The 27,949-nt window shown below is 43.1% G+C and overlaps 1 protein-coding gene and 1 long non-coding RNA gene across 45 annotated transcripts in view; one reads left to right on the forward strand and one right to left on the reverse strand.

Annotated features, from left to right (window-relative positions):
* Positions 1–27,949, forward strand: part of LOC107313850 (uncharacterized) — a 118,186-nt gene continuing 90,237 nt past the window's right edge. For 30 of the 41 annotated variants that reach the window (XR_014946039.1, XR_014946038.1, XR_014946036.1 and 27 more), the window contains exons 1-5: positions 1–1,453; positions 2,128–2,442; positions 3,609–3,686; positions 6,203–6,353; positions 18,705–18,771. Coding sequence is in view for 25 of the 41 variants with exons in the window: in XM_085547466.1 (XP_085403592.1) it covers positions 2,395–2,442; positions 3,609–3,686; positions 6,203–6,353; positions 18,705–18,771 (344 nt within the window). In the remaining 16 variants the exon portion in view is untranslated. The other 11 variants (XM_085547474.1, XM_085547472.1, XM_085547477.1 and 8 more) reach the window with 7 other exon arrangements.
* LOC146761159 (uncharacterized) lies at positions 2,663–5,014 on the reverse strand. 4 transcript variants are annotated; one of them, XR_014946046.1, is made up of 4 exons: positions 4,671–5,014; positions 3,498–3,645; positions 3,066–3,348; positions 2,663–2,982 (listed from the first exon to the last, which is right to left on the reverse strand). It is a non-coding gene; the product is annotated as an uncharacterized LOC146761159 (long non-coding RNA). The 4 variants fall into 4 exon arrangements; XR_014946045.1 differs by having other exon boundaries at positions 3,122–3,348; positions 3,511–3,645; positions 4,671–5,003; XR_014946044.1 differs by having other exon boundaries at positions 2,663–2,977; positions 3,511–3,645; positions 4,671–5,002.

Genomic DNA, 27,949 nt, shown 5'->3' on the forward strand with positions numbered 1-27,949 from the left:
ATATTCCTTCTAAAGGAAAGCATTTCTATCAGTTCACCTTAGTGCTATTGGGAACTGCTGTGAGTCTTTGTATCCTATTTGCCAAAGAGAGTTTCCAAAAACTTGAGAAAATAATGTGATTTTAATCCATAAGCAGGAAAGGTCTGGGGATACAAGACTTGTTTGTGCATGCACAGCCCTACCTAGATCTTGAACTCCTTCAGGCTCATGCCTTTACTGCACAGTGGGAGCTATTAAAGCGGTGGCAGTGACCCTGGCACCTCTCAGTCAGGAAAGGAGCCACTCTTTACATGTTTGTTTTTTCTGGACTGATTTATCTGATGCTGTGTTTTCATGTATTCCAGCTTCCAGACCTACATCTATTCCGAAGTCAGTTGCCGTCATGGCATCAAACCTCAGTTTTGCACATTCAGGTTAACTCCTCTCACTCAAAAAAGTTCTTCCCTGATACAGCTTTTCTACCCAGTCTTTTGCAGCTTTGACATTGCATTACTGGAGCCTGAAGTACAGCTCTCAAGCAAAGGAGGCACCAGGGCTAAGGAAAAGCTTGAATATGCAAGTGGAGCAAGCCTGGGGACAAAAGGTTTCTTAATCCATTTTGTAACTGGCCAGCTGTTGGGCTGCCCTGCTCTCCCCATGGATGCTTATGCAAGGAGGGGGGCTACAGCAGGGCAGCTGGGCCCCCAGCCAAGCAGTGAGCTGGGCTTTGTAACTGGGGCTGGCTCGTTAGCCAGGCTGCTTGATGAGCTGCTCAGGGCCATCGAGGCAGAGCATTCAATTTGAAGGCTTTTCACAGAGTCATAGAATCATTAAGGTTGGAAGCGCCAATAGGATCTTCTAGTCCAGCCATCAACCTATGCCTCTGACTACTCTAGACTGTGCTGTTCAGTGTGACATCCACTCTTGAACGCCTCTGGGATGGTGACTCCACCTCCTTGAGATGCCCCATAGACTTCTTACAAAGTCTTCACACCTGTTCCCATAGCTTCCTCGACTGTGCAGAGAGAGAGGTAGGGCAGCAGCAGGAGTGACCGTGATAAAACGAAGGGCCAGGAGGGAGCATGATGTGCTGTAAGGGAAGATGGGTAAGAGCAGCACCTGCAGCTCTTTGATAGCGCTGCTCATCCCTTGGCTGTGCCTGTGGGCCCTGGAGCTGCTGCTCGCTGGCTCCCTGCCTAACACTGCTGGGACACCCGTTGAGTTTCTTATCCTCCCCAGACAGCTGCTGGTGTCCTTTGGCACTTTGGAGCCAATGGCAAAAAACAGCCTTTCCTCGAGGTGTTTGTAGGAGGAGTATGACTGGCAACGCATCCAGTTGAAGACCATTCCTGAAGCTGTTCCTGGAGCTGGGGTGTTGAAATCTTGTAGACCTTGAACTGTGAGCACGTGTATTAATTGTGGAGCTCAGATCTTTATTTGTGCGGTTTGGAGAGGTGGAGAACAGAGAAAAGAGGTGTGGGTTCATGGGAGGTGTACTTGTGGTGGTGAGATGCTTGTTCGGGAGGGAGTGGTATTAGATGGGCAGGTTGCTGGATGGATTTCCAGTGGCAAAAGAAAACAGCAGATCATGGATAAACGTGAATGAAAAGAGAACTGTTCTTTAAGACGTTGTGACAAGTTTGAGCTGTGTAACCTGTGAAGGAATTTACCCCATTTGGCAGCAGTAGAACTGGTGGGATGTATTGGCAGGTGTGCAGTGTATTCCTCCATCTCCTTCCCATCATAGACACTTAACTGGATGCATCTTTCACATCTTCTCAATTAGTTCTTTCTTTTTTTCCCTCACCTTTGATAGTAAAATGGGGGGTCTCATTAGAGAAGAAATCTGGTATTTTCCTAATGAAATTAAGCAACTAGATGAAGGAAATCAATGATGACCCTCCATGCAGCAGTCTGTACTTCCCAGTCTGGGAGTAATCCAGTCTCCTGGCCATCATTTTATTGCACATGGGATAGGAATATCCATTTTTCCAATGACAGGACTTCCAGAATGGTTCTGGGCTGTGGATGGCAATGGAAGACCTCCTCCAAGATGATGTGTTTCCTGTTAATTGCTGTCTGGGTACCATGCAATGCACACAGTTTCCACAGCTTATGCTTTGCTCTGAGGTTCAATTCCCACCCCAGGGTCAGCGTTGGAGCCCCTTGCTCCACCTCTAACCATTAGGGCTGTGCCTTGAAGTCACTAATGGAGCCTGCAACAGAGCTTGCCATGGATTTCAGTTGAAGCCTTTTAACGGCCCCATTGTGCTGCATTGTTTTTGTGGGTGTCTGCACCTTTCAAGCAAGCTCCAATTAGAAGAGGGGGGAGAGGAGAGAGAGGAAGAGAGAGGGAAGTAAACAGAGGCAAAACGATTCAGCTCTCAGCAAAACCACAGCCTGTTTGTGGGACAGATGGAACCACGCAGTGAATGGCTTTGCTGCAGCATGGCCCCCGAGCAGGTGGGTATTTTGGAAGTGATGAGCGGTTTTACCCCCTTAGTTAGCAGCCATGCAGGCTCACACTGGACATATGTCAATAACAGCTCTGCTTGTTTCCTGCTGTCACAGCAATCGGAACTTGCTTACTCCTGCCCACCTGCTCTCAAAAGAAATTGCTGGAATCAAAACAAACAAACAAGAAGTTACCGACACTTGTTGCGTTAGAAGGACAAATGAGGGCTCAGAAGCACATGGGTATTATTTTACTTAAGTACTAATTGCTGAATGCCTTTCGTTAAGAGACCATCGTCGTCATCCCAGCAGTGTTTTGAACTTATATGCAGATGGGCAGATGGTCCCTCACTGTAATACAGACAGATGCATCTAACGTTACAGATGGATTATTATGTTGATTCGTCACTGAAAGAAAAACTTATTTCACAATAGGGCATTCGTTTGAGCATGGTTCTTTCTCAAGCTTCTATTCTGTCCCTGTACTGCTGATTTTCACTCCATGAAACAAAGTTCTCAATCAGCAAGGCCAGCATTTCCCCTTCTGTGCTGCAAAAAGAGAAAGAAAGCTAAAGAGCCTGCCTAAAAGTAAGAAGTTTTGAGAACCTGGAAGATGCATTTTAACTTCAGACCTGGAGGCAGGCCTGGAACGGGCTCCCAAGGGCATTGGTCACAGCACCAAGCATACCGAAGTTCAAGAAGTGTTTGGATGGTGATCTCTGTCGTAGGGTTTGGATTTTGAGTGGTCCTGTATGGAGCCGGGAGTTGGACTCAATGATCATTGTGGGTCACTTCCAACTCAGGATATTCTGATTCTTTGGAAAGTGAGGTTTACTCTTTACCCCTCTAATCCAAAGTGGTTCCTGGATGCATCTCCCATGTGAGTAAAGACCGAGTAACCTGAGTTTGTTCAGCCTGGGGAAAAGAGAACGAAGAGGGGATCTGATAAACATTTATAAATATCTAAAGGGAGGTAGAACTTCTTTATAGTAAGAGTGACTGGAACAGGTTGCCCAGAGAGGTTGTAGAGTCCCATTCTGTGGAGATACTGGATGGATGCCTACCTGTGCGACCTACCTGCTTTAGCAAGGATGTTGGACTCAATGATCTCTTGAGGTCCCTTCCAACCCCTGCGATTCTGTGACTCTGTGAAACTGAAATGTGGTTTTTCCTAGGTCAAGTCCTCCATCATCACTGGGTTAGAAAGGAGCCCTGAGACAGACACGGGGAAGGGAACCAGTTTGAAGCTCCAGGTAAGCTGCCCTAAAGATATTGTTTGAGCAACAAGCAGCAGCATGGCTGTTGGACTGATAGATAGGGGTCAAAATGCAGGTATTGCTATCATGAACATGGTGCTTTCACAACAGATGCTAAGATTATGTGTTTTTAAAGATTGCTTGGTATCTTGTCTTGCTATTTGAAAGGCCAGCTCGTGCTTGTGCATTGTGGACACATAGGCAACGTGAGGGCTGTCCCATATCCAAAAGGAGTAAGACAAGCAGGTGGATGGTTGAACTGTGGCCAACCATTGCTCTCCCTGCGCTGGTGCCAAAACTTGCTTCTGGCTGCTCCTGCGGTGGTCTTCCTGGGTCATATGTTTTGTCTCAGTCTTGTCAAAGCTGCTTCTTTTCCCCAGGACATTGGAGCAGAGTGAGGAGAGCCAAGGGACAGCCTGGAGCACCACTACTACGTTGTAGCTGTGACAAGAATAGCTCCATTGTTTCACAAAAGAAGAGAAAAAAAAAAGGAAGGGAAAGAACTCACTAGAAAAAAAAACTGCACGTTATGCTTGATGTTAATATCTTGGTATTTAATTTTTATCCATTAGAGAAATACATTTCCTGGTGCCTATCTGCCCAGCCTTTTAAAGTCAGTGTTGTCATCCCAAGCACAGCTCTACCATAGGTTTGGACAAAAAGAGAAAAGCAAACAGAAGATGAACATGGAGATAAGAAATCTGGAACTACATGTGGCAGCAGCAGAAAGTCCACAAAATAAGAGCAGAAATTCTCTTGTAGCTGAGATATGTGCCACAGCCATTGTGTCACACTCCAGTGACAGTCTGTCCTGAGATCACACCGTTTCTTTCACACTGTGTGAGGTGTGATTTAACACACTCCCTGCCCCAGGATAATATGAGTTAAAAATCAATGATGCTTCTCCAAACAAAAGAGGATGTTGTGTGTCAAATACTGAAAATGGACCTCAAGTGATGGCTTAGGTTTGCCAGCTGTTACCTGAACAGTCATGCCAGCCACCTAGGCTTGATGCGGGTCTTCAGGTGTGTCTGGTCAATCACTATCAGTCTGTGTCTGGTTCACAGCTTGTCCAAGTGATGCTGTCTCGAGGTCTGATCCCTACTGGTACCTGTGTATTAATGCTGTTCTGTAGGAATGTGAGCTTTTGGAGGCCTCAAAACATGAGCCTGTGTGTAAGGGAGATCTCTGATAAAGAAGCAGAGTACTTATCTATGGCTGCAGAATAAACAGTCAGAGAAGCCAGCAGAACTTAAGATAGCAATATGCTAAATACTGGGAAAAAAATGTTGCATAACATGAAGTAGCATTATGCAAGACAGGGAATGGGACATAGCACTTAAAACAGAAAATGACTGTATGACCTTTTGGTTTCAGTTTCTGAATGAAATCAACCTTCATCATGCAACAGTTGACCTGTCCATTAAATAGGGTAGTTGATATTTATCCATGTCTCCGGCATGTGAATCATTAATTGATATTTACAAGGCAGTTGGAGGTCTTGGGATGAATTGAATTATGACCACACATGGTCACAAGCAGCTTTCTCGAATGAACAGCATGGTTTCAAATAGGAAAGAAAGACAATTCATGAATAGTTAGTTAACCTTACACTGAACTGCCTTATGCCTAAGAGATATGTTCATGCTGTGGATGCGTTTGTCATATTTGAACAAGGAAATGATGTCTGTAATTGGCTATGAGATATCATGGTAGATGACTACTGTGAATCGTCTTGGCCTTAGTTTCAGTGAATCTGTACATCCCATCACAGCTTGGAAATGTGTTTGCTAAAATACACCAGCTATACCCAACAACACTATCGTCAGAGGGCCCTACCTCCTCCAGCTGTCTCAAGATGACAGTGTGATGTTGCCCAGGCTCTACTGGATTCTTCACAAAGGAGTAATGCTGTATGCAGGGGAAGTTGTTTGGAGCAAGGTTTGGTAGGAGGGCTCTGCCTTTGGCATCTCCCCTTGTGACTTTCATGACCTGATTTTTTCAAAGAGCTCAGCACTCTGCTTTTAAGTTCTGGGGGGGAAAAATGCGCCATTTATTTGCTGTGCCTAAATGAGATTTGAACTAATCCTTGAAAATCTGGCCCCAATATTTCTTTTGTCATCGGAAGAAAGGAAAAATTCCAACTCTTAGAGTAAGCTCTGGTGTCTTTTTTATCTGAGACACAGCCCTTGAGAATTCTCACGTCTTGATTCTGCTGAGAAGCAGAGAGAGCATCATTCCATATGGCTCAGGAAAACAAGGCAGTCAAAGCAAAGATGATGGGGGAAGTTTTAGGGCTGCGGCGATAAGATCTTCTGCAGAGTTTATAGTGACCTCGCTGCTTCGCAACGTGACTTAGCTGCCTGTTTTTTGACAAACATAGAGTGATACAAATCAGGATTTGTGAGGGAAACAAACAGCTCACCCATTCCAGAGCAAAAAAAAAAAAAAAAAGAGGCATGAAAACCAGATCTTGCTGACAGCTTGTTGATGTTTCTGTGCTCTTTCTGTAGGAAGGAGACCCTTGGCTCTCTGTGAAGGATGGGTGTGAGCTGGCATCGAGTCAGAACGTCCTTGTGAAGGTGGGAGAGAATCAGAGCGTTGGGGCTCCTCTGCCTTTGAAACCACCTTTGTGTGAGCAAGAACTGGAGCTGTCCTGCAAAGGTAGGTTGGTGTGCTTAGCAGTGATGAGAGCGTATGGTTTGCAGCTAAACTGGGAAATGAGTAGGTGTCTGAATTGTTTTATGCGTATCCAGGTCAGGATAGGAAAAGGAGATTTTCTCCTCTGATGCTTATAAGGTCCAGAGGCAGCATCTGCAAAGCACGGGTTATGTTCATATTCAGTAGGGTCCCATCTGGCCTGGCTGAGGTCTGCCTTTTTCACATCAACTATAGCCTTCATCCTACTTTTCTCCTTGCAGAGTCCCAGTTTCCAAGCTGTTGGGCTGACTGCACAAAGGCAGACGCTGGCTCGGCGTTTTAAGACCACGCTGAACATTTGTAGCATAGAATGAAATAGTAAAGGTGAAATGTGCAGCCCAGGGCTCTGGGTTCTTTCTTGTGTGCTCCTGGGAATGGAATTTTTGCCCATTGGACTTGAGCTGCTCTAAAAAGCACAGAACAAAAGCTGATCTTAAAAGTGATCCGCAAAGGAATAAATGGCAGGCGCCTCTTTGTTATTCATGTATGGCACTCAAAGAGCACTTGAAATGGTTGGGATTTTCGGCGGACATTTTCTTTTCTTTCTTTCTTTTTTTATTTAATTCTTCTTGGGTTTTGGGGGGGTTTTGGTGTTTGTGACCCAGGAGCTGAAATATATTATGGCTGGCTGGGAAACCCACACATTGGTGACATCAGGAGACACATGTGAGTGAAACAGGCCTAAAAGGGAAAAGCCAGGCGGCTGGGGCTGCAATATTCTCCAAGAGGCAGCCTGGCCTTTGTCATTTACTTAATATTATTCCTGCCTGCCCTGTACTCCATGCCACATGATTTATGCACTGAATCATGCCCAGCAGCCGTATTCACAAGCTGGCACACATTTATTTTTGTCTGCGGGCCAATTACACCAACTGCCTCAACTGTTGTTTATTTTCTTCTGTTGCATCCTCTTGAGTTACCGTTAACAGTGTCCCTTTTGAGTAAAGATGGGATTTTTGGCAACAGGGCCTGTCGGCCTGCCAAACTAATGGACCATCTATGTTATCTAACAAGTCAAAAAGGCTCCAATTTCAGGACAGCCTGCAGTTGTTGTGGCCACCTGCAGTGCACTGGCAGGGGTATAGGCCACTGACCGTGTGGGACGTGTCACCCCTGCTCAAGCATGTCCTTTGGTACAGATTGCCCTTAGGGGACGTGTATGAGCTTTGCTATGGAAAACAGCCCTTCTGTGGCTGACAGCCTAACACTGGGATGAAGAGCACTCCACACGTGGCTGATCTGGAGGCTGCTGCAGTCGCCAGAGTGGGACCCAAGCATGGATGATCTTGAGAAACATGAACAGCAACAACCCCTGGACTCCCCTGGCGGCTGGGAAGAGATTAATTTAAACAGCCTGAAAAGCAGCAAAGGGAAAAGTCATCTTTCATGAGATAGAACTGTGACTATCCCTTTCTGAGGGACAAGCCTGTACCAGGGGTGCAAGCTAGCATGTGGTCCTACCCTTTGCAAGATTCTTTGTGTATGCAGCCCCCAATTCCTTCTCTTCCGTTTCCTCATCTTAGCTTGTATAACATCCTGCATGTGTCCAACAAGGCTACTTGTGTTTGGCTTATGTGCAAACCTGGAGCCATCTCTGCACAAATCACCACTGACTTGCAAAATCCTCCAGCCCTCTCCTGCCTTACTGTCTTTGTGGTGCACTCTGTTTGCTGTGGGCCATTTACTGCCAACCTTGGAGGAATGTCAGTAACTAAAAAGCTGAGCTTTCTCCTTTCTGTTCCATCAGTCATGGTGTTCACTAATAGATGGAGCAGGGTACTGGAGGACTACGGCCTGCATAGGTCACAGCTACAGCTGAAATGGCACCAAACACATACCAGGTGCCCACACAGGGGATTTCAGATCACAGCCTGCATTTGTAGGGCAACCAGGAGGAAAACATTATCTTGTTGGTCAACTGAACACCACTAATGCTCACAGATGTTCTCCTTATTGTGCCACGGGGAAGTTGTATGTTCACATTTACACCTTGGAAGATCATTTCCAGGGCATGGCAATGAGCACATTTTAGCTGGTCATTTTTGGTCATTGGAGGAGAAAATAGAGACACACCATGGCTGAATGTTTTGGTCAATATGTAGTCTCTCCCTCTTGCCAGACTCAGAGTCTTGTAGCAGAGCTCCTAAGGGACAGAGCTCGTGTCTTCCTGTGATTCTTCAGCAGCATGTTTGATGTTTGTGGCAGGATGTGCAAGCAAAGTCAGGCCTGGTGTTACCAAACCCAGATTCATTTCCTCCCCTTGGTGCTCAAGGCTGTCTGGAGAAGAGGTTGGACCTGAGATTCATTTGTAGCCCTCAGCAAACTTCTCATAAACAGGAAAGAACACTATGGGGAGGATGACAAGACACCAATCAGTTCTGCTCTGTCTTTTGTTCTTCCCCTCCTCTTTTGTCTTAAGGCTAACAATGCCTTGTTTGATTTGTTGCACGGACAGCTGCCAGATGGAAGTAAAACTGTCCTTCAAGAGGGTGGCAGTCCTCAGTGGGGCAGTCATGGCCTCATCCTGCCTGCAGCTGTGGAAATGCCACCTACTGGGCCTGCGCCCAGCCTGTAGCCGCTGTGCTTGAAGAAGGCTGCATGCTGGAAAGGAGGTCCTAGAGATGCTACCAAGTGACAAGGACCTTGGGCTCTTTGCCTGGGTTGTGTTCTCTTCTCCACACTTTCCATCTCAGAAGAGGGGAAGAAGCCTTCCTTACTGGGGCATCAGACAGTGTGTAGGGTGTTATCTCAGCCCTGTGACCACTTGTTATTTGATTTCCTTCTGTAATGTCACTGCAATGAAGGGAGGGGACAATTGCTTTCCAATTGTCCTCTCTGGTTGTTGCTTTGTTTTGTTTCTGCAGTCCCCTGTGCCTGCTAGTAGCTTCTTCAAGTGCCTGAAGGTGATTGGGAAATAGTCCCTGCTGTTATTGAGACTTGTCCTGCTCTGGAGGGTGATGGGCTCTATGGCAGGAAGCTGCTCTCTCAGAGCAGATCTCTTCAGAATGAAAGAGTTAGTTCTCTTCTGCATAGTTCATTCCTTGCACTTCAAGATTTAACAGGAGGCATGGCCTAGTGATAAGGACACCCATCTGGAGCAAGAAGTAGGAGTCAGGTCTCTGCTGAATTCCCACATTACTGAGACTCATTTTTCTCCACTTCTTTTTAGCTCCACGAGTTTTGCTTTTGTGACTGTCTGTTGGGTTGTCCTCAATAGGACAAGCCTGGACACAATACCATCAGTGTCCCCCTGTTTAAGTTACCTTCCTGCAGCATGGGGAGTTGAATCCTTTCCAGGTAGAGAAGGAACTTTTGTGACTCATATCATGCGGTGAGCTGCTGCCAGCGAGCATTACTGTGCAATGCAGCTTCTAGTGGCTATTTTCAGGTACTGTAATGCCTCAGCTGACTTCTTGTAACTTATCTTTGGCATGTGGGGATGCACCAGCAGAGATTCCTCATTCCTTCTTGGCAGCTAAAATACCAGTGAAAACAGTATGGAAACCTCCTTCCTCCCACACCTCGCCATGACCCTAACAGAGGTGCGTGAGGATTTAGATTTGTTACATGCCTACAAGGCACTCAGCTCAGCTCAAGAGCCTCATGACAAAGTTGTTATAGCCTGTGTGCTCCTCAGTGGGTGTGAAGTGGTTAATGACTGACTTGTAAAGCTGCTCTGTGCATGGGTGAACTGTAGGTGTTTTCAGAAACAGCTGTGCCAGTTTCCCATGTCAGGATGGGTTTGGGTGCTGGCCAATTTTCCTGTCACTCTCTGTTTGCAAAGCTTTGTGTGATGGAGTTTTGTTTCTTGAAATCCATCAGGTACAACTGAAAGTTAAAAGCTGAAAGTTTTTAGTATGATTGCAGAGCTTGCTTGGATTCATCATTGTGAATAACAGTGTTCTAGAACTCTGAAAATCAACCTACTTCTGCTAAGAAGTACCAATTTGTAACTTAAACACTGATTATGCCAGGATCCATCCATTTAGATTATGCCCATCAAAGATCTCTATGGTGAAGGTCTATGGTCTGTATGTGGTGTCTGGAAAGCTGAGCTTGAGTATGTGTAGTAGGAACTACTAAATAGGCCATTTTGACATCCTAGTTTTCCATGTTCTGCATTGTAACTCTTATAGTGCATTTAGCAGCTTGTGTGAAAGTCTCTCAAGAAAGTTTCAAACCATGACACACATAAATATGGCATTGAATGGTGTGGTTGGTGGCCATGGTGAGGATGGGTTGATGGTTGGAGTAGATTGCCTCGGTGATCTTATCCAACCTAAATGATTCAGTTATTCTTTACAGCCATGTGTGGTCAAAGACTGGAGGAATCTCTTCTAGGTCAGAGAATTGGGCTGCTTTTACCTCATTGGATTCATTACCTGAGGACAGTAACAGGTGAGATAGATTTTGTGCACCACACCCAGCATGACACATGCAATACAGTTTGCTGTCTGCTGTTCTCAGGGCCCAGAATTTGTTCTCCAAGCTATCGAACCTGTCACGTCCCCCTGATGCTGATATTTTAGGAGAAACTGGAGGCTTCTCGAATGATTTGTTCCCATAGAAAACTGGAAATGAGTTTCCACCCACTGATACTATTAATAAGCAAGTAGTAACAGCACTAAACCAGAATCCCTGCTGTTCCTGATGCTGCTCAAAGAATACATGGTTGTTACTGTCCCATTATGGGCCTGGTGGGTGTGAAAGTTGCAGCTCATTTTGAACCATTTCTTGTTTATTCTTATCACACTTGAACACCTGTGAGTCAGAGGTCTGTCTCTGGCTTTCTTCTCAGTCTACATTTGCAGACTAAAATGGTGGGTTTCTGGAAGATCTTGTCACTTGTATGTAATTTGACCATTTCAGAATGAAATACCTAAACGAACTTAGGCTACTAATTGCCCTCTCCTCTCCACTTGTTATGGGTGACATCTGGGTACATTGCTATGAGTTGTGAACAGTCATGCTTTTTGCAAAGAACCTCAGCCAGATCTGGAGGAAATTAAATCTACAGATAGAAGAATATATTTCTGGAGCCATGGCAAGCAGGGACCCATCCCTCTCTTAGCTTTTTTTTCAAGCTGAAGAGCTGATTCAGTTACTCGACAGCTGGATGCCCTTTCAAGCCTTTTGCTATCTCCTTATTGAGAAAACTGACTAGGGCTGTTTAAAATTTCCAATCTTCTTTTTGTTTTCTTTGCCCAGCTCTGGTTATTCCTGTCAATTTCAAAGCAACTGAGGTGGAATTGTTAGATGATTACTCTCAATGACTCTAGTCCTTTTCCTTTCTATGGATGGCTAATATGATTTCTCCCACATAGATTAACCTGTGCTTATTGACACTGCATTTTACCAGTGGTTTCATTGCCTGGTCACTCAGCGTCCTGTCACAGTTACTCATATTCAGACTTAGATCTGAAAATCCCGGAGAACTTACAGCAGCCGATCACTTGATCATTTCATTGCTCATCCCTTTTCCAGATCACTGTGGTACTAAACAGAAGAAATTCAGCATGAATTCTCAGGAGACTTTCTAGAAGCTTATTATATATGTTATATATGAGTGCAATCTAGCAGTCTCTTCTTCTACCCTTCATTACTGTTCTTCATTTGACTTTTCACCACTGCCAAGAAGAATTTGATTCCATTACTTATTGCTCTTCTTCACGCAGTTGGCTTGACTCTCCATCCTTGACAATATTGACAACTGGAGTAGACTGCTTTGAAGTTGAGTCCTCTGTTCTGAGCAGAGGTTAGAGTAGGGGTCTCCAGAAGCCCCTTCCAACATATAATCATAGAATCACCAAAGTTGGAAAAGACCTAAAAGATCATCCAGTCCAACCGTTCACCTATTACTAATAGCTCCCATATGAATAATAGCTCAACATGAATTATTCCTTAATTTTATAGTCAGGCTGGACTCTAGTAGTAAGATTCTCCTCAAGGATAGTCCAAGGTGATGTGTCAGGAGGTATCATCTACTATATCTTGGCACTCCAGATATAGTTTCAAAATTGCCAAGACGTGTATTCTTGAATACCCTTGGCATACTGGAGCAAAGTGAGCAAAACAACACAGGAAGTGCTTTTCAAGCATTTCCTCCATGTGTTCAGTTGACACACCTGTCTTAAGGAAGGGGTTGTAAACTGATATTCTGCCACTGTCTTATTGTTAGTCCATTTTTGGATTCAGTGTTTGTTAGAACAAAATGGTGACTGGAAAAAAAGCTCGTGTCAACCCTTACCAGGTTACCAACGAAGACGTTGAAAGCAGAGAAGGTTGAAGGGTAGAGAGCTGGAAGGCAGCATGGTAGGAACAGTGAATCCTATCAGAACCAGAAGCAAAACACTTAAATGCTGAAATAATTCAGCATCTGCTGAGAGCAAGAACCATCCATATAAAAGACACTAATCTGTCATAGACTTTAAAGCTAGAAGGGATTATGATGATCTTTCACTCTAACCTCCTACATAATTCAGACCATAAGATATCATTTCACATCAAGCTCTTATCTTCCAAATGAGCTTGAAAAAGGCATCCACTCTTGACTGAAGTACTGACAGTGACGAAGATTCCACTCTGTCTTTGGGAGATGATGGTAAGATTAGTTATCCTGACAGTTATGAAAAATACAGTCTATTTCAGTGCTTTGTTTCAGCCTTCGTCCACTGGCATTTGTGATGCTTTTTGCTGAATTATGTGCTTTTCTACTATCAGGAAGCTTGGCTTCCAAGAGCAATTTTGACCAGCTTTCCTACCTTTTTTCAGTGTGTGGTCAAACCTTCAGAAGGACCCAGAAGAACTATTTCTGGCTGGGTTGTAGACGTTTCAGATAACCTTGACCTTAGCTTGTTTCTGCTAATGGTGATCCTGTATAGAACTGAGATAATGATACTTCCCTCCCTCTCACAGGTGTTGGCTGGGAAAAAAAGACCATTAACATTTCTCACATGCTATAGTGGGAGGAAAATATTGGGTCACACAGAGATCAGAGGCTGGATATTGCATTCCAAGGAATGGTTTAGTGCAGCAATCTTATCTACTTGAAACTGAAGTCCTCTCATATTGCTGTAAGATATGAGCTACATTTTCATGTATGGATAGTGGTGCTTCAAATCAAAAGACAGTATCTGAAAATATTTGTGTACAGTGGTAGTTGGATATCTATGAAAGAGAGGAGATATTTGGGGACAGTAGGGGATAACTGCTTTCTTTGTAAGGGACATTGGGATAAGGCAGTGAAGAGTATTTCTCATAGCAAAACACTTACCAAGATGTAAAAACAGAAGCTCTTCTATTTGATTCAGTTCATCCATCTACTCTAAATGGAGTGTTTATTTGTAATGGAGCCAGTGGTCTCAATTATCAGCCATACCTTTTACAGTCAAAGCCTAGACCAAAATAGCTCCCAAGTCCTTCTGATTTTCTATTTTTGTCAGTGATCTGCTTAAATGCTGAGGACACTCAGACCAATCTAATTGGCTAAGCATCAGTGCTAGAGGAGTGGATCACCTCCCTATATTTAAAGTGAACATATATGTGATGTCCTTGGGACGGGAGAGCAGGGGTGCCTCGTGCTGCCAACTGCTGAGTCATGGCTGAAAACCAAGGAAGATGAACAAGGCTGGGCTCTCCTATGCTGTTACTCTATGGTGATCAAGATGTGAAGTGCTATGTTGGTATGAGTTGAGATAGAAGATGGTCTCCCTGTTTTGCCTCCTATGCTGGGGTCAGCTTTTTTTCAGCCCCAGTGACCAAGTCTGGATGGAGCTTTGCTGATGATGAGGAATGACTCAGTAGCATGAAACTCCACTCAGCCACGTGTCAGGGAGTAGATCTTTGCTTGTAGATCAAATAAGACCTTCAAATAAAATTCGAAGGAGGTTTTTCCTGTTGTCCCCTGTTTTCTGTTATGCACAAGTGATATAGATGGCTTTATTTTCTAGAGTCCTAAATGTACGTGATGCTGAGCTGATATTTAGGTTAAAAACCCACAGCCCAGATGTCCATCCCCATTTTCATACACAGGGACTGAAAGACTAATTTATTTGGCTCTCTTCTTTCCCATTGACAAGTTATCATAAACAGAGATGTCTCCAAGTCTGTATGACAAAAATCACTTATCCTCCATGGTAAAAACAGATATTGAAAGAGAAATCTGAGCCTTCTTCCAAATTATTTGGGGTTAAAGGCTTTGGTCAAGTGTCTTGTATAGTTGCTTTATATTATTTTGCTGATTCACAGAGAGGAATTCAGCATTAACATGTTAAGTCAATAAATTTAATCTCTTCTGTATCTGTTTTTACATAGCAGCTGAAACTGATGAATCCTGTGATGAAATCATCAGTGGGAACAAACTGTACAAGATGCATGCCTAGGAGCTTTTGGGGTGGCTTGTGCTTAGTGACACTGGGTGCTATCAGCCATGCCTTTGTTTGGAGACCACATGCAGTCCATACAGAATTACTTATGGAAAAGCAAAGTCACAGGGCCTGACGCGGATAGTTTGGCCACAGCTTTCAGCCCAGGCCACAACTGACCGTGGCAAAAACAACAAATTCTTTCATGTTGTTACGCACTTAATTACATAAACACTGGGGAACTCAAGTCTCAGCCCAGATCTCTCTTGAGTAATAATTACAAAGACGGCTTTGGCAAGATCATATGTAGCTAGAATTGGCTGTTGGTGTTTTCTCCTTTTCCCTTTTTAAAATAGATGTTTCCAAAGAGAAAGCCTTTGTAAATGAAATTACTATTTCCTTTCATAAATTTTTGAGGAAAAGAAATAAAAGGATCTGGCTTTTTCCCACTCACCCACCCATCTTGGATCTCATTCAGACATGCTGTGCTCATGACAATATTTTGGCTTTGATAAATGGGAAACTTTGTGGATGTCATTGTGGAATATAGGTGTGTTGTGTCGCCTCCTTTTTCTGAGGACATATCCTATGATTTTTTGCTAATGGTGTTGTTCTCCTTTGGGATATTTTTGATATCAGATTAACAATATACTGCAGAGTATTTTAATTATTGGTGTTTTTTACAGGCATTATGCAAACATATTGTTTCTTAGGCTTCTAAAAGCTCTGCTTCTAAAATACAACAACAAAAAGTATATCAAGATGAATAATAACCCCCAATCCATGCCATGTAGAAACCCAAGCTCATCTGCAAACTAAGCGCCAAGTGCTTATTTTACAGCATGACCTTTCCTGGTGTTTCCCGACTCATCATTCCAATAGCATTAGTGCAGTTGGAATGGAAATTTTGGTTTCATTTGATTATATGATACTGGGAAAGCTCTTGTGGCATCACTAGTTTGAATTTAATAGTACAAGCTTGGTCAATGGGCTGCTTCATTTCTCTTTACCAATCTGTTGTATAGTTGAGGACACAGCTATTTCCTCCTCCCCTGTCTCAAGAAGGGAAAAACATTTGCTTTCTCTCAGGAAAAGAAAAAATAATTAAAAAATGCTTGTGAAGTTAGGTCTCTTTGGGAACAACTTTGTTGTTAACATGGCCCTTATTTGTACTGGAGGAGTTACATTACCTTGTGTTATGCAATAATTAGACAGCATGCAAATCCCAGCTCTTCCTGGGAATGTTGGATTCGCCACATTAGCAACCTCCATGCGTTTTTCTGGCCTTTCCCATGCAATGATGGCTGGGTGCCCCGGGAGACCTTGAAGTCATGGGATATTCTGGAGGGATGTGTGGTCACCAGGTGAACAGAAATAAGTCTGGGTTGTGGATGGGGTTCAGGTTGCTTGGTGTGACTGGGAAGAGCACAGCGTGCAAAATGATTTCATTTAAATTTAGCAGCAGTGTTGTGCCTCAAAATGGCTGATGAGAACTTGGCACCCACCTGCTCACCTCACACTGTCTCCCGCCGCAGAAGGGTTGTTGGCCTCCAACAGAGAACTGCTGGTGTGTAGCCTGAGCAAGCACCCTTTAAATAACATTTTTACTTCTGTAAACTGTTTTGGTAAGTCATTTCTTAGCATCCAGAGCAGCTTTTATGTACCAGTGCTCTAGAGCAATGGAGGAGACTCTGTCCCACAAAGTGGATGATGAACCTGTGTGAGCTGCCCTGGCTGAACTGTAATCACCTGCATTTGTGCCTTTACACTCCATGGTCCAGGAAACAGTTGAAACCAGCTGGGTTGATCTGCCTTCTGCTAAACCAGTACCTTCAGATGTACAAAGGCACTCTGTGATACACAGGAGCCAGTCCCACCTTTGCCTTCATTTTGGTCTCTGCCAGCCCTCTCCATGGACAGGGCAGGTGGGATCTAGGCTTGTTCTCTGTCTGTTCTCATCTTGGCATCACTCCCATCCAAGCTTGTCCCTCTCACATCAAACCCTACCACTCATCTGCAGGAATGTGCTGCCTTCAGTTGGCTCCTGTGTGACCTTAGGATGCATACTCACTGCATGGGAAGTAAGCAATGGATGTCACTGTCAACAAGAACTGAAGACTGTCATCTCCTAACAGCTCTTTCCAGTGCTACTATATTTGCTTTATTTTGGGCAGCAGACATGTTGACCCTTTAATTTATCATTTCCAACTGCTTTTTTTTTTTTTTCTTCTTTTTTCCCCCCCAGTTTAAGAGTGGAAAAAATAATGTATCATCTTTTAAAAAGTTGTCTGTCTGCTTCATGAAGCAATGACCTGGCATTTTTTGCCTCTGCCCATCCAGTTTGTGTCCACCAAGTTTAATGTTTGCTTTCTAACTTCAGTAATCAATTGCAGTGCGTTGCACCCTGAAGAGAGGACTGTCATTTGGCGTCAGTGCTGCTTAGCTTGGGTCATTAGGTTTGGTAACAGAGATGGGCTTCAAACAACCATAGTCCTGCTGACACCTTTGGAGGGAAGGGAGAGGGCCTCGTTTGTCCTATCTGTTCTAAAATGAAAGTGAAACAGCGTGCTTTTCCCTATTTTCTTCCCTGCACAACACTTTTGCCTAGGTTGCCTGGGACAAAGACCTCTGTCAAAGCACTTCCTCTTACAAATGAAAACCCTTCACACTGGGCTTTGGAGGAATTTTCTGGTCACAGGCACATGTAGATGAGGGTATGTGAGCTGGCATTGTGGCTCGTCGCTCCCTCTCCTGCCTTCAGTGACCTGAGCTCAAATTTCCAAGCCTACAACGTGCAACCATGAGTTGTGTGTCTCGTTAATCCTTTTGGCCACAGAGCTCAGAGCCCAAGGAGGTGAAAAGTGAGGCTGGTGCCTCAGGGGAAACCTCTCCTCATGAGGTGGTACCTACCAACAACAGGTGGACAAATCCTAGGAGCATCAACCTAGGAGCTGTGTCACGGTGTAGTGCTTTGGCATGGTGAAATACAGCATTGAAAGCTGTCAACCACCAGGAAGGGGAGAAAGGAAAGGTGGCATCTTCCCAAAATGGAGTGTGTTGCAACTGCCTGCAGAGCTGGCTTACAGAGTGAGGGGGTATGTGTGTGCGGGGAGAAACAAACTACCAGAAATACTAAAATAATTGACTGGCTGGCAGGCTAAAACTCAGCAGAGGCTGTGATTATACTTGTCACTATCTGTTAACCTTCAAAACAGGTGCTGAGCATTTGAAGTGCCAACGTGGTGATCGGGCTGCAATCTGTATATGTGTAGACAGTAGTAACACAAACATAGGCTGGGGGAAGGGGCTGGGGGCATGCCAAGTGGGCACATGGGCTAAAAGGGGATGGCCCTGGGCAGCCAGCATGGAAATGCAAGTGGACTTGGCTGGCTGGGAGAAAGCAAACAACCTCCCAGATGGGCTGGGATGGAGCAGGAAGCGTCTTCAGCTGATAGCAAACAGTGCTGCAAGGAGGACCCTGGGGAAAGGGCTCTACTTTGCGAGGCTGATTTTGCTGCTGAATATTTCAGTCTAGCTTTGTAAAAGTTCTCAGTTTTCTACAATTCATCTGGAGGAACCTTGACTCCTGCCAAGACCCTCATTTTTGACTGGCTTTTTGCACTCTCTGTCTAGCTCAGTGTATTTTTTTAATACATTTCAGCTTGGTAGCTTCTTTTGAAAGTCATAAAAGTGCTAACACATCCCTGGATGTGTTTAAAAGCCATTTGGATGTGGTGCTCAGGGATATGATTTAGTGGAGGGTTTTAGAGTTAGGGTACTATGGTTAGGCTGCGGTTGGACTTGATGATCTTCAAGGTCTTTTCCAACCTGGGTAATTCTATGATTCTAAAATTTCAGTTTTAATAATTTTATTGGGGAAAAATGTCAGTAAGAGTGCAATAGAAAAGGGAATAGAAAAAATAATTTACAAAAACTTTCATTTTTCTTAGAGAGAGTATTTACGTTACTAAACGTTGTGATGACAAGCATCTTGGGATCTTGCAAGGCTGTAATGTTAAGTAAGTCAACAAGCGGTGTAATGCTTGGCGTGTGGGGAAGGTGTGTGAGTGACGTTCAAGCGGGAGGATGGGGCAGGGCTCTGAGGGATACCCAAGAAATGTGAAAGAAAAGGCTTTGAAGAAAAAACATCAGGAGTAAAGATCTGAAGATTATGAGGTGCATAACTGACAACGGGCATGGCTTGCAAAGCAAAAAGACTGTCAACACATTGAAAAATCTCCTTGTCTTGTCTAACCATATGCAATTTGCACTAAAATCCAAGCAAGCACAAACTGGAATGGAAATGTGCTTAGACTATGAGTGCAAATTAGATAATCTTGAGTCTGAGTTCCACCGTGGGATTCCTCCTAGTTCAGCCAAAATCTCAGGTTCTCCAATTGCTTTTTAAAATTACAATACACCTGCATTATACCCTTGTTCCAAATGAGAACAGCTGAGAAACACATATCATCCACAAAGTGTCTGACGGACCTCCAACAGAAATAGCTGATTGCTGAGAAATTGGCAGGTTTTCTTTAACTGTGGATAAAACTCTAGGGCCGGTTCTTTGTTTCTCCTCATGGTGTTTATTTAGCAGGCACTGGTTTGGGTGTGAAATTGGCAGGTTGGAAAGTATTTCTGTCATCGGAGGTGGTGCTGCAGGGTATTGCTTCCATTTGGGGTCTGTTTTTAGTGCATTCTGGAATACTGCAAAGCATGTGCAACAACCAAGTACCTATAAATAGTCACTTGGCAGCATATCTTGATCCTCTAAGATCTGATGAAAATGTACTTTTATGCCTTTGGTTCTCAAGCTGTGCATGTGCTTCCTACTCTGTTTGTGAGGTGGGGGAATTTCCGCCAAAGGTTAAGGCTTAGATTGAGCAAACCTGCTGATCATTTCTTAGTTCCATGCTTCAAGGTAAAGATAGCTATAATATGGATTTCTGGGGAGAAAAGTCATGCTCCGTATCCCCTGCTAACCTGGCTGAGATGCAATGCTATTTCCTGTCTGGAGCTAGAAAAGCACGTGCAGCATTTGGGGGAGCGCTCTCATTTTCCTTCCTTTTTAAAGAGTCAAGAGACACATCTTAAAAGTGGGGAGGTCAGATTTCACTGATGGTGTTGACTATGTTTCCAGTGACTGCAGCGGGGACTTGGATAACTCTCTACATTCCCATGTCCTGATCTGTGAGTTCAACCCCACCCAACCCAACAGGGACAGTTTTAAAGCAGGACTAGTGGTTTGGATCTTGGAAGCGTGTGCTGAGTATTTCAGAAAGTTCAGGGCAAAATAGGGATTTGTCTCTTCACCTCAAGGATTTCAACGCCCTTTATTTCAGCAAAGAAATTACAGATTAAAACAAAAGGAGGGGGAAAAAAAGATATTTCAGTGATTTACAGAGCCCGTGCTTTATGGCTGTTCCTGACTTGGGTAAAGATTAGATGAGGTTGGCTACTTCTTTTCTACTTTTTCACAGAAACATTATATTTTTTAATTTTGGAGGTTAATTACCTAAGTGTGCATAAAAGTAGAGGGGAGAAGAGCATCTCATATCAACTATGGGTTTCTGCAGCTGCTCTGGACCACTTTGCTTCACAGCTTTATCCCACTACAGTACTGATAAAAAACTGTTACTGCATCACCAAAACCAACCACAAATTTACAGATTAGAGCTGGTAATCTTCCATAGACATCCTCCATCCTTCAAAATTTGATAAGAAATGCTTTTTTCAAGGAGCATAATACTGAATTTTGTGTCTTCCAAGCCCCCAAATATGTATTTTCTGAGTTATTAAAATCAGCCTCCTGAAGAGCTTCCTAATCTGCTCTTTTAGCAATTCTGCTGGAAGGTATCTGGATGTACTGATATTAAAGCGTTATTCTGACTGTTTTACATTGGTTGATTATGACTAGAGTCAAAAGCACTCCTCCTTTCCTTGTGATGTGAATAAAACCTGTGTTTTTTTGCCTGACAAAGAATGAATATATCTGATGAACAATTCCAATTTCTTCATTATTTTTGACTCTTCTGATATTCTTATTGTTGATGGGCTAATAATATAGATAGGAACAATATAGATTGTTCCTAATGCAAACAACTTCTTTTTAGTCTTCAGTCCTTCCTTATAGCTTGCTTGTACTTGATACAGCTTCTAGTTACTAGCTGTCTTGAAATACTTTGTGTTTTTAACTTACTTGTATGGGAATCTCCACCTTCATCACCACTAACCTTTACTTCTTGATTAAAAAATTGTCATCCACAACTCATAGCAGTTCCAGATAAGTTAGTACTGCTGGAAGAACACTACTGACGTCATTCAGAGTGAAGTTTCCACAACATTCTCACGTACATGGTGGGTAAATGGTTTTTAATCTGCCCCACCTGATTTCAAGGGTAGTTGAACAGTTTGGGGTGGGCAGCTATTATAATCTCCCTTTGCACTTTACCCATTTGGATGTGATCCATAAACATTTGCTTTTAAGCTTGCCTCTGCTACAGAAGAAATTAATGCGTATTTGGACAGGAAACCACAGTGCTGGTCTCTTTTGCACACCTGATCCCCCGTTGAAAGCTTATGGTCACTGCTTCCACTCCACACAGGAATGTAGGTGTTTCCTCTGGGTTTCATTAGCACAAATAGATAAAAAATAGCAAACTGAATATGAGTTTTGAGAGGTATTTCACAATTATCGATGAGGATTTTAAGCTGTTCTTAACAAGTAATAGTTTGGAACCTGAACTCTGAGTTTTACTGTCCCCTAAATACTATTTTATTCTTTTACCAACTCCAAGTGTAATGACTATATGATGCCTTATTTTTTCAGTATATGTTTTTCTAAATGGTGTGCATGAGAGAAATAAAACTTCACTGGCTTTTGAATGCCACTCTCCGAGGTGTGCTTTGGCAAACCTCAGCGAAAACACACGGTAAAGAAGGAATCATTAACAAGATTTTCAGATGTTAATTCATGATTATGTGACTTTCATAATCATGAGCACCAAGAAAAAACTCCCTCTGTAATCAGAAAAATCGCATGAAGAAATTTAAGTGGTCCAGACCAAATCTTTTTATGTTGTACTTTTAGACATTTGTAAGCCAAGGCTCTCACTATCTTTTTGAATGTACTAATTCAACAGACCTCATGTGTATGGAAGAATTCTCAGCATTTCAGTGTCAATTTTCATCATTCAGAACTGCTGGCCTAGGAGAGGTTGCACAGAATGACCAGGACATTCGCAGGGTAGGAGGCCCCATGGGGACATTGCTGTCCACAGGGTGACATCTTGCATGTGCCGTGCTCAGTGTGAGGGCCAAATGTGACTGAAAGGCAGAGCCTGAAGAAATTCACTTGGGGGTGAATTTCAGATACTGAAATACAATCCTAGGCTATTTATTTTGTCAGCTAAGAAACTGAAGGCTGGTGCAGGCCAACTACCTACATGCACAGTGTTTCAAAGTATTAATCATGTCTTCAGATGTGGAGCCACTAGTTAGTTTAATTACCATCCTTTTTTTTTTCTTTTTTTTCCCCTATCAGTAGCTAAATGGATCCAATGACAATGAATCTTATTTCATTTTTAATAGATGAAAGAGAAGCAGGCTTCAAAACAGATAATGAATTTCTCCTAACTCGTCTGGAGAGCAAAGAGCCATAATTCTGATTGATCAGTTATGGTCTGCCTCGGAGAGGCACCAGATGTGATCCAGATTTTAAATAGATGCTGCTACTGTCAACATTCATTCGCTCCCTCGTGGTGTAACAAAGTGAAGTCCATCTGTCTGGAGCTGTGTACTTTTTTTTAGTGGTAATAACAGTTAACATCAACAATAAGCTTTGTCTCATTAGTATCACATAATCCCTACTACCAAGTCCCTGGTTTCTGGTCCCCATATTATCTGCCATGGAAAAAATAAAGACCACAGCAGGAGCTAAGAAGGTCAGTGCATTCTCAGGGTAATCAGCTGTAGTAAATTCAATTCTGACAAGAGAAGGCTTGCAAATGTCTAGGGAATTAAGGGATCATCTATAATTTCATATGTTGAGTGGGAAAGTGTCCTTCCAAACATTTATTAATTGCAGATGAGGATGCGTATGGTGGTCGTCCTTGGAGACATTTCATCTGAAAGCAAGGAAAACAGGCTTAACTCTTTGCTGCTGCTTCCAAAGAAGAAAAATACTAACATTAGCATTTGGCTTTGCAATAGTTTTCACCGGTATTCTTTCTCTCCCAGTTTTTATTGCTCTGTCTTAGCAACCAATAACAGTTACTCAATCTGAAACTCCTTGCACAGAAGATTTCCACTGTAATCAATAGGGAGGAATTCCGCTGGCTTTAGTCTGGCTTTCTGCCACGTCTCCATGGTTTGCAGCCCTTAAGAAGTAGCAAGGAAAGAATGACAGACTAAAAAATCTTGCATTTAGAGCTGAATCTTTCACTTGAAGATCTTGAAGCACTTTAGAAACCTTAATTACTACCCTTTGAGGTCTGTGTTGTCCTGTTTTACAGCTGAGGAAGTTTAAGCACAGGGAGGTTAGAAGCCAACTCCATCCAAGTTAGACAGCTGAAGGTAAGGTCTTACATCTGTGTTCTTCTCCCTTAAGATGAAGTCTTTGATACTTTTGAAGTCACTTTTGCACCAAGCTTTTGAAAACCGAAGCTTTTAGCTTTCCTATGAGCTTGGCAAAAGTCACCAGGATTGCTGACATGATCATTTAGTTGCCTTAAGAAAGGCTTTTTTATTTCCCTTTGTGCAACCGAGGCTGAGCAGAGGAAATGAAGACGAAATCCATAATGGAGGATAATTACTCAGGGAGAAAAAGATACATTTAATTAAAAAAATAAACCTGAGAGGAGAACATGTTGATCTCAGTTTACCATGAATTAGCATGGATTGGAAATTCAGTTTATAGGACTGAAATTTGGAGAGAAATGAGTATGGATTCTGAGGACAAATTCCATTACTTGAGTTGAGATGGAGTTGGAGCAGAATCCAGGAGGGCAGAGAGGATGGAAGCTGCACCAGCACCTCTGGAATGGATTTGGTGATCTGTATGTCCATCCCTGTGTTGTATTCACAGAATTGCAAATCAGCTCCCCAGCCACTCTGGGCACACACAAGTGCTGAGACAAAATGGCCTTCCTCACTACAGGGGCCCCTGGGTATTTCTTGTTTAGGCTTTAGGTCATTTGGGTTGAAAAATACTATTGCTGCCAGAAGAAGAAAACGAATACCTGGTGATATCAAATACTGCTCTCCTTTTTAAACTTGCAGTGCCTCACATGCCAGACTGCAGCTATTGTATGAAGAATTTTCAGTTCCTTTTTGTGTCTGGCAGCTGATTGAAAGTTCATATTATTTATGGCAGAAAACAGCAGTGTACTTTTGAGCTTGAGGAAGCTGGGAAAGTGCAGCGGGTGTCAATCAATTAAGCTATTCAACTTATTTATGAAACAAGACAAAACAATGTCTAGAATATGAATTCCCATCTCAATAGGATCCTCCCTGATATAAAATGTCAGCGCTGAAAAAGGGTCAACTCATGACCCTTGAATATTCTTTTAAACTATTTGCAAATCAATACCTCTTCTCTGGGTTTGTTCGGGGACCATCGTTCCCTTTTATTATAAGTCACGGGGCACAGACTGCTTATCAGTGAGCATGGAGACAGATCACTGCACTAAAGGAACAGCTGGCTTTGGAGACCAGCCCTGACTCTCATTTATAGGGGAGGCTCAGTTCACACTACTCCAACAGTGTTTCAAAGTTATTATAATCATGCTTTTTACTGACACTCGGGCTCCTTTATATGTGCTGAAAGAGGGAAGAAGTCCTTCAGCATGTGTGCAGATGGGATCGTCTCCCTTTTGCTATATCAGTCCTGAGTGTCATCTCCCACTTTTTTCTTTCACGTGCTCTGTGTCAAGAGGTCTTTCTGCATACCTGGGTGTCTGGATTTGGGTTTTGTGATCATCTCCCCCTCCTGGCTGCACTGCTGTCAATAACCTGTTGGGTACAGGTAGGGCTTGAGCAGATGGTCTGATCCTCAGCTGAGCATCTGGTTTGTTAATCTGTCTAAAAAAGCATCATCTTTACAAATCCCACTCCTAATCTCATTGCCCACTGTGTGACCTGTGGGGGTTTCAGGTCAGTGCCAAAGACAGGAGGAGGATGGGCACAACAGCAGCTGGGCATCCAAAGAGCCAGGGCAGGAGATGGAGGTGTCCCCAGTGACCCTCAGCCAGGTGCTGAGGGTGGGCCTAACTTCACAGCAGCAGTGCAGGAATGGACTCTGTCCCTGGGTGAGCCAAAGGGTCTACCTTGAGCTCCCCTGCAAGGAGGAAGTCCCCAGAAAGAATCTTTGGAATCACTGGTTCAGGCCTTTGGATGAATGTGTCTAAGGGACCTGCCATTGTGTCTCCTTGTGGCATCTTAACACATGGCATCATCCTGGTGCCTTTCAGCAACGCTTGCACATGCTCACATCCTGGCTGATGAACTGGGAGCACAACACCAGAAGAAATGTCCAGCTGTCTGCTGATTTACAGAAGGAAAAAATAAAAATATAAAAAAAAGAATAAAGAGAGCTTTTTCGCAAGGGGAAAGTGAAGAAGGCAAGAGTTTGCAAAGCAGCGAGTCATTCATATCAGTGATCTTGTCTACTGGCAATGTAGTGTTCCTCAGAGGAAACTGGTAGGACTCATGGTGAGAAGGCCAGGAATGCGGTGCATCCATGAAACACCTGTAAGAGATGGACTCTTCCTCTTGTTTATCCTTTTAGGAAATTCAAGGGAGATATTTGGTAGTGGTAATAATCTGGGAACAAGGTGAAGCATTTCCAGTCAATTTCAAACTTGCACAATTCAGAGACCTGGAAATAGTATTGAACTGCGGCCCAATTCTTCCAGCTAGAGTCTGGTTTGTAGGTAAGTGAATTTCACAGATATGTAAGGAACAGACTTTAAACTTCAAGCCCGAATTTATATATTTGAGAAGGCTTGGATGGGGATTTTTTAGAACAAAAGAAATGCATTTGACTATTAGAGCTCTTTGGTATTATTCCTCACAGAATTCAGAGGAATTCTTTAAGATAAATCATGACAACTGTATTATAAGGTAACTAATTATAGAGATAGTCCCCTATTTTACAGGTCTCAAATGCTCTCTTTAAAATAAATTATTAAAAATATCAAGATAATAACCTTTCTTTTTATTTCAACACACTTCATTACACGAAACAGTGAGTAGTTCTGATTTCAATTCAGAGTTTGTGCTGTTGGAAAACATATGTATCGGTGAAAGCATCCTTCATATCTCTAAAAGAAAACTTGAACAGTGCTCCATCTGGGCACTTGTTTCCACTCACAAATTCTGGTGCTGGCCTGTGCTGGTGTCTGCTGAGTTATGAATATGAAACATGAAACATGAAGCCCCCCAAAAAGCATCTATTTGCTTTCTTTAAATTTTACCTCTAATTAAAATATATTGGAAAAACTGCTCTTCTTGCAGGTCTGAGCTGAGCAAGGATTTCTGTATCAGTACATAGAGATCTTCAAGGCAGCGGGCCAAATTTGCAGTTCAAACCACCATCAATTCAGGACATTCTTAACTTTCAGTGCATTCTTAACTTTGACATATGTGGGGTGCTATGAAAACAGTGATTACCCCTAAAATTGTTAGAATCAAAATAAACAGAGAATAGCTCACTTGCTAAGAATTTCCAATTAAGGTGAAGTTAAAGAAAATTAAGAAATATTTAATTTCTAATTATAGGTGTGAAAGCAATATATTTAATACGCTATCAACTGGAAAACTCTAGGAACATTATGAACAATGGGATATGTGTGTTGAAAACATAAATCTCCAGTCAGCCCAGCATTTGTTATTAATAGATCTTTTGCTGCTCAGTATTTCTTAGAAATAGATTTGGAGTTGGAAGTTCATCATCATGTAGCTATATAAAAAAAAAACCAACAAGCTGATGAATCGCAGTTGCTTCCCTCTAAATAAAGAGCAGCTAACCAGGAACCATCTGTTGGTGTATGATTACCAACTTTCTTTTTGTCTTTCAAAACAGCCTGAGAAATCAAGGGCACCGCGAGTAAAGCGGAGAGCACGCACACACGGTGGCCAGCCCGAGAAGATCGGGTCAGACCCTCAGATTAGTGCTTTTCTCTCTTGATACACTCATTTCAGACTGACGGTTTTCATCTGGCGTGCTCATGGGTGTCAAGCCCACGCTAAACTCTAACGGGGTCATTCTGCAGCAAACGTGGCTTAATATCAGTACAGTCGAGACTTGCAAAATAAGACTTTTCTAATAAGGGAAAATCCTTCAGTCCTCTCTCAGTCTGTGAAACCAACAGGATAATATTAATTCATTTTTTCCCCCTGCTATTGAATAGTAAAAAGCCCGGGATACCCTGGGAAAACATATTCTTAATGGTTTTCTTAAGGTTGAATGCCCAACTAGAAGTAGGAAAGACAAAGCAGTGAGATCTAAGGCCTCTGAGTCTCTAGAAAATGACATAGGTTTTTATGCTGGAAAAATGAGGGATTTATTCTTTTTCTCGGTCAGATGAGCTCAGGGTCAATGTACAATTTCTCTTTCTGTTTCTATTCCAGTGACCATCTATTTTGGGGTGTTTTATTTCCCCAAACCCCATCTGACTGGTACAACTCACCGCATCTGGCTCTTTGTTGCTGAAAGTGCTTTGCACGGCCACGTACCCACAGCTCATACAAATCCCAGCACCCCACACATCCCTTTGTGAAGAAATGGAGAGAGAGACGGCAGTAGATTTCCCAGTGAAAACCTGCTCACACCATAGACAAAATTCTACTATATTTTTACAGCCCCCACTCCCACCCAATGCATCCATCCCCAACTGTCCCTCATCTCCTCCAGCTGCTCTCCTTCCTCAAGCATCCTTGCCCTGGGCTCCCCTATTGCATCCCCACTTGTCCCTCAATCCACACTTTCCACCACTGGTCCAGTGACAAAGAGCAGGTGGAAAGGCATGTGATAATATCCATATTTATGTGCTGGTGGTAGCTGTTGGTGTTGTTCCCCTATAAGTAATCAAATAATAGATATATATAACCCCAACATGGGTGTACAAGTCCACAAAGATATATTACCTTTGAATGGCCACCAAAACAAGAAGTCTCTACGTATAGCCATTAATAAAC

The sequence above is a fragment of the Coturnix japonica genome, chromosome 4 (assembly GCF_054131305.1).
Source record: "Coturnix japonica strain WE chromosome 4, WE-NBRP24, whole genome shotgun sequence".
In the NCBI taxonomy this organism is placed as follows: Eukaryota; Metazoa; Chordata; class Aves; order Galliformes; family Phasianidae; genus Coturnix; species Coturnix japonica.